Below are 6,000 nucleotides of genomic sequence, written 5' to 3' on the forward strand. Positions count from 1 at the left end.
AAACGTTATAACAATACTTCAAATGGTGAGCTGGTAGGACTTTTAAGGATTCTCAAGGAATTCAGACTAAACTCCGATGTTGAAACTGTTGTATTAGAAACACCCTATGTCATTTAAATATTATTGTACCACCCCATACTCACAATATGTCAAATAAACAGTCTGCAAGAGATACTTGTCAACACCACAACGTGTTTACAGAACATGGTGTCAGAAGTGGGCATTTTTAGATACAATACCTACAGAATTATCTTTATTCGCGGCCGGGACAAAGTTCGGCGGACAGTGGTTAAGTTATCGCGTGAAGAATCAGTGTAAATGTGCGGAATAATTGGAAAACTTTGCGATAGACATTGACAGTGTAAACATAACCCCAAAATGGCGAACATTCCGGTTCCAGCTCCGCTGAAGTTGGAAGAAGATAGCGAAGCCATTAAAATATTCAAGCTACAGTAGAACTACTATGCAGTAGCGACAGACCTTTCGAGTAAACCGGCCGCACAACAAATTGCTACGTTGATGGCAATAATTGGAGTAGAGGCTGTTATGCTGGTAGAGGAATCGCAGCTGACGGCAGCGGAACGGGCCACACCGGATACAATTTTGACACGGATGGAGCAGCACTTGGTTCCACAGAGGGACAAGCGTATGGAGAGAGCAGGATTCAACACTATGTGTCAGAATGAACAAGAAACAGTGGAAGAGTTCGTGAAACGGTTGAAAAAGAAAGCGTTGGCCTGTGGATACGCAGCAGATCAGCAGGGGGAATTGCTAAAAGATCGCCTGGTTGCGGGAGTTCGAGACCACCAGGTTAGAAAGGAGTTACTTGAAGCCGGTGATATTTCGGTAGATGATATGGTGAAGAAAATCAAAGAGCATCAGCAAATTGAAGAGTTGGCCAAGAAATATGAACGTATGACAACAGCGAGTGAACATCCGGGGGATACTTTTAAGTTGACAACTACCAAGAGAATGATGAACAACTGTAAATATTGTGGAACAAAGCACCAGAAAGACAAAAACAAGTGTCCAGCATTTGGCAAGAAGTGTCATGAATGTGGGAAGTTTAATCACTTCAAACGAGTTTGTCGAGGGAAGACTGCGAAGATGAAATCCAGAACAAGGAATGTCAGGCAAATAGCAGATAATACTGAAAATACGGAAAGCTCGGATGACGAGGAGGAATGCGAGTTTGTCGACATTGCGAAGATTGACGGCGACAACATGATGGATGCAGGCAAGATTATGGTACAACTGAAAATAGTGGATAGTACTGGAGCGACAAAACCATTGAATATACAGGTGGATACTGGTGCTAGAGTCAATGTACTTTCTTACCGAGATTTAAAGTGTGTTGCGGTGAATGTAAACGTCTGCAGCACGAAGATTAAACTGCGATGTTACTCTGGAAAAATCATAACACCGAAGGGCAAAGCAGAGCTGGAAATCCGACTGAAGAAAGGAACTAAAACACTGCCATTTGTGATTGTCAAAAACAATAGGCCACTGTTACTGTCATCGCAATCAGCAATAGACCTTGGGATTATCAAGATACACGATATATACAACGTGGATTCGTTGCAACAGAATTGTGATCAAATACTCCGTAAGTACCACGACGTTTTCGAAGGTGACGGTCTGTTCCAGAGTAAATTCAAAATTGAAATTGATTATTCCGTTACAGCTGTGCAACAAAAAGCACGACGTATTCCCCTCGCATATCTGTCGGAGCTTAAAACCAAGATTGACGATTTGGAAAGAAGAGGAATAGTCGAACCAGTAAACAGGCACATGGAGTGGCTGAGCAATCTAGTGTTGGTGAAGAGAGGTGACAAGCTGAGATTGTGTTTGGATCCGGCAGAGCTAAACCGAGCAGTGAAACGTGTTAACCATCAAATCCCTACCATAGAAGAACTCCTTCCGGAATTCGCTAAAGCGAAGATTTTCACCGTACTCGACGCCGGTCTTCGAGGAGTACGCTGCTTAGCTGATGATGTGGTATTCGGATGAGGAGACACGATGGAAGAGGCAATGCTAGACCACAATCGAAATTTACAGGACGTTCTTCAAAGATGCAGGGATAGAGGACTAAAACTGAATCGAGCAAAAGCAAAAGTGGCGTTAACATCAGTACCGTTTTTTGGACATATTGTAACGGACAAGGGAGTCCAATCGGATCCTAGCAAAATTTCAGCTGTTCTGGATATTCAACCTCCAAAGAACAAGAAAGAACTCCTGACACTTTTGGGACTTGTCACAAATCTGGGACGATTTTTGCCTAGACTGGCTGAAGTAAGTGCACCACTTCGAATACGTCTAGGACCGGAAAGCAGCAGATTCTTTTCGGCTTATTAAGCAGTTGGCTACAGAAGCACCAACCAAGCCACTTGTGATACAATGTGATGCGAGCATGTTCGGCGTTGGATGTGTTCTTCTTCAAGAGGGGCGGCCGGTAGCTTACGCTTCTCGAACACTCAATAAAACAGAAAGCAACTATGCTCCTATTGAACGTGAATGCTTAGCCATCGTATTCGCGTGCAAGAGATTCGACCAATACGTTGCAGGTCGGTCGGTAGTAGTAGAATCAGACCATAAGCCTTTGGAAGATATTTTTAAAAATCCAATAACAGATGCACCACTCCGTCTACAGAAAATGCGAATGACGTTACAGCGATATGACATTCTATTGCGCTACAGGAAGGGCAGTGATATGCACATAGCAGATTTGCTTTCTCGCACAGCAATAGCAGGTACAGGCCTAGATAGATTGCAAGGAGAAAAAGTAGAGACAGCATTTCGAGAGATCGCAGGTATCAATACGGTCGAATTTATCAACATATCGGATGAACGTTTCGGTGAAATTGCTACGGAAACCAGAAAAGATTTAATTTTAAGTAAACTGATGCAGCTGCTCATCGAAGGATGGCCGGAAAGTAAAACTGATTTGGATGATGAAATGTATACATACTGGACAATGAAAGGCGATTTGTTAACTTGTCAAGGGGTCATCTTCAAAAGCGGCAGAGTTTTAGTACCTAAAAGTCTTCGGAAAAAACTGCTCGACAATTTACACATGGTTCATCTCGGGATTGATTACACACTGCGTGCGGCAAGAGAGTCTTTCTTCTGGCCAGGTATGAGCGATCAGGTAGCAAATTACATTCGTAACTGTTCAGTGGAAATCAAAGTAAACCGCCAATGACAACACATCAAATTCCACAATATCCATTTCAGTGAGTCAATATCGACCTCGGCGAAATAAAAACAGGTGACAAAAAGTTGACACTGATGGTCACAGCGGACAGCTACTCGGACTTCGTCGAAGTAGACTTTTTAAGTGATACAAAAACGAGAACCATCGTAACCGCTTGCAAACGCAATTTCGCACGACATGGAAGTCCTGAAGTGGTGGTCACAGACAACGGACCACAGTTTGATAACAACGAATGGACTAGTTTTGCACGTAAATGGGATTTTGTTCACGTGACTTCGTCTCCGTACCATGCCCAAGGAAATGGTAAGTCGGAATCTGCAATAAAATCCATGAAACAGCTGTACAGGAAATGTGCAAAAAATGAAACTGATTTTTGGAGAGCGATAAAACGATAAAAACGCAAAAAAGTTGCCTAACCTGAGTGTTGGAGCTGATGTACTGGTACAACGTAGGCCGGACCTTCAATCTACCTGGGAGAAAGCAGTATTACTACGGCGACTTGAGGACCAATCATATGAAGTGTAAACGAAGGATGGTGCAGTTTATCGCAGGAGTGCAGTACACGTGGAGCCAGGCAGACAAGTGCAGTTAGACGAGCAAGTAGAGTTGCAAAGGCAGCGTCGGCTAAATCAAGAACGAGAAGAGAAGCTACACCAAGAACAGCAGCAGCAAGTAAACAAAGCGTCGTTCACGAGAAGCAATATGGGTAACAAAGCAGCAGCAAATTCGGAGAAATATGTGTTCGAGCGACATGACTATGGAGCAACCAACGTGATGGACCAGCCAGTACCGGGGTACCAGAAGCAGCATTCGTCTTTGGGCACAGAAGTGTCCGATCTCAGTGACGAGGAAAGAGACTTACCGACAACACCAACAGCTCGATCAAGGCGAAACTCAAAAGACGTAGAGAATATTGTTCCGTCGTCCTCTGGTCGACCAAAACGAAAAATTATTAAACCTTCAAGTTTTTTGGATTAGTTGATTTAAAACTTTTCTAACAATTATGGTACGGAAACTTAAGGCTTTTCGGAAAAGGGAAGATGTTGTATTAGAAACACCCTATGTCATTTAAATATTATTGTACCACCCCATACTCACAATATGTCAAATAAACAGTCTGCAAGAGATACTTGTTAACACCACAACGTGTTTACAGAACAAAAACAATAGAAACAAAACAAAACAATAGACATTCTGGATTGGTCCTAGAATCAGCTGAGCTGTACTCAGTGGTGGGCACAATTCCGCTAATTCGCTAATCGCTAATAAGCGACGCTAATTTTCAGTTAGCGGTTTAGCGGTTTCGCTAATTTTTGAGCTGTTTAGCGAACTGTTAGCGGCGCTAAAGTCTTGACCTACGTAACGCTAATCGCTAATCCGCTAAATTTTCTAGAAAAAGTGGCAAAAAACTATTTACAAAAAATGTGAGTTACATATATAAATTGCTTCGAATGATGAACATGCTTCACTGGAATGTTACTTAGAGGACATATGTTTTATTTAAATAACGTATAATTGTCTTAACTGTATAGAGTTCCTCTCTTTTCCAGACAAGTGCAAGTCTTTGTTCGAGTTATCGTTCCAAATTATCTATATTAATTCATTGACACGCAAAAACTTCTGTGAGCAACAATGCGCTTTTACATTCTTAAAAATTTAATTTTTATCAAACCCGTTAAACCCGTTAACCCGTTTTTATAAAATCCGTGTTTTTAATTTCGAATCTCTTGCTATACATAGTAAGGTACCAATGGGAATAATTTTACCTTCGAATTCCGTTTAGAGCATAAGCTCTTCGTCGTTTCGAGTCAAGTATTCATGTAAAGTTTCAGCTCAATCGGACTTTGTGAAGCCGTGACTTAAGCGCTAAAAGTTTCACTCTTTTGACCGATGAAAAAAAGAACAAGTAGTCCGCGAATTGCACGATATCATTGTTTTTCTCAATTGATGCAAGAGTAAAATTTTTACCACATTGAAACACAACTTCCCAAAGATCAATTGAGTTGGGGGCCATCCACATACCACGTGGACAGATTTTTAAAGATTTTGACCCCCCCCCCTCCCCCTCCGTGGACAACTGTCCATATAAATTCCAAAAAACGAAATTTTTGAGCCATATCGCTCACCGATATTTGTGAAGTCGATTTCCATCAGTACCCTAGTGAATAGCACTCCAATGCAAATATTTTCGTTTTTATGAGCAATAAATACAACCATATGACAATTTACGTAATAAAAAGTTAGCGATTAGCGATTAGCGAAAGTTCCGCCAATATGAGTTTAGCGTTTAGCGTTTAGCGATTATCGAGCTAAATTCTCCAGTTAGCGAATTAGCGATTAGCGTCGCTAAATTTTCAGTTAGCGGTGCCCACCACTGGCTGTACCAATGTGACAAAGTTTAACAGCTTTTTTCATGCAAAAATTCATGCCAGGCCATGTGTGAATATTTGTTTAACAAAAAGCTTTAAATTTTAAATAGTCCATGACGTGCATATTCCAGATGTGATGACTAAACTAAAAAGAAACCAAAGAAACCCTGATTATGTTGTTCACAGGTCTGACAGAATTGATGTTGCCGGAGGAGGAGTTGCAATAGTTATCCACCGTCGAATAAAGCATCGTGTTACGTTCCATCTTCAAACAAAAGTTATCGAAACTTTGGGAATTGAAATTGAAACAGATATTATTGACTTTTTATTCTAATGCAAAACATCGATCGTGGAATAATGCTCAAACCAATTCCAGTGGAAAAATATTGCTTAATAATTGCTCGGCTGGATTTTATT

At 41.3% G+C, this 6,000-nt stretch overlaps 1 protein-coding gene across 1 annotated transcript; it reads left to right on the top strand.

Moving 5' to 3' along the window:
- The first annotated feature begins 519 nt into the window (after nt 1-519).
- LOC129728851 (uncharacterized protein K02A2.6-like) lies at nt 520-2,010 on the top strand. Its single transcript, XM_055687317.1, has one exon. It carries the CDS (start codon nt 520-522, stop codon nt 2,008-2,010), a length of 1,491 nt encoding a protein of 496 aa, XP_055543292.1.
- The last annotated feature ends 3,990 nt before the right edge of the window (nt 2,011-6,000 follow it).

The sequence above is a fragment of the Wyeomyia smithii genome, chromosome 3 (genome assembly GCF_029784165.1).
Source record: "Wyeomyia smithii strain HCP4-BCI-WySm-NY-G18 chromosome 3, ASM2978416v1, whole genome shotgun sequence".
Taxonomy (NCBI): Eukaryota; Metazoa; Arthropoda; class Insecta; order Diptera; family Culicidae; genus Wyeomyia; species Wyeomyia smithii.

Bases quoted from the DNA above. Each gene is read 5' to 3' on its own strand.
- LOC129728851 (XM_055687317.1), top strand. From the start codon at position 520: ATGGCAATAATTGGAGTAGAGGCTGTTATGCTGGTAGAGGAATCGCAG.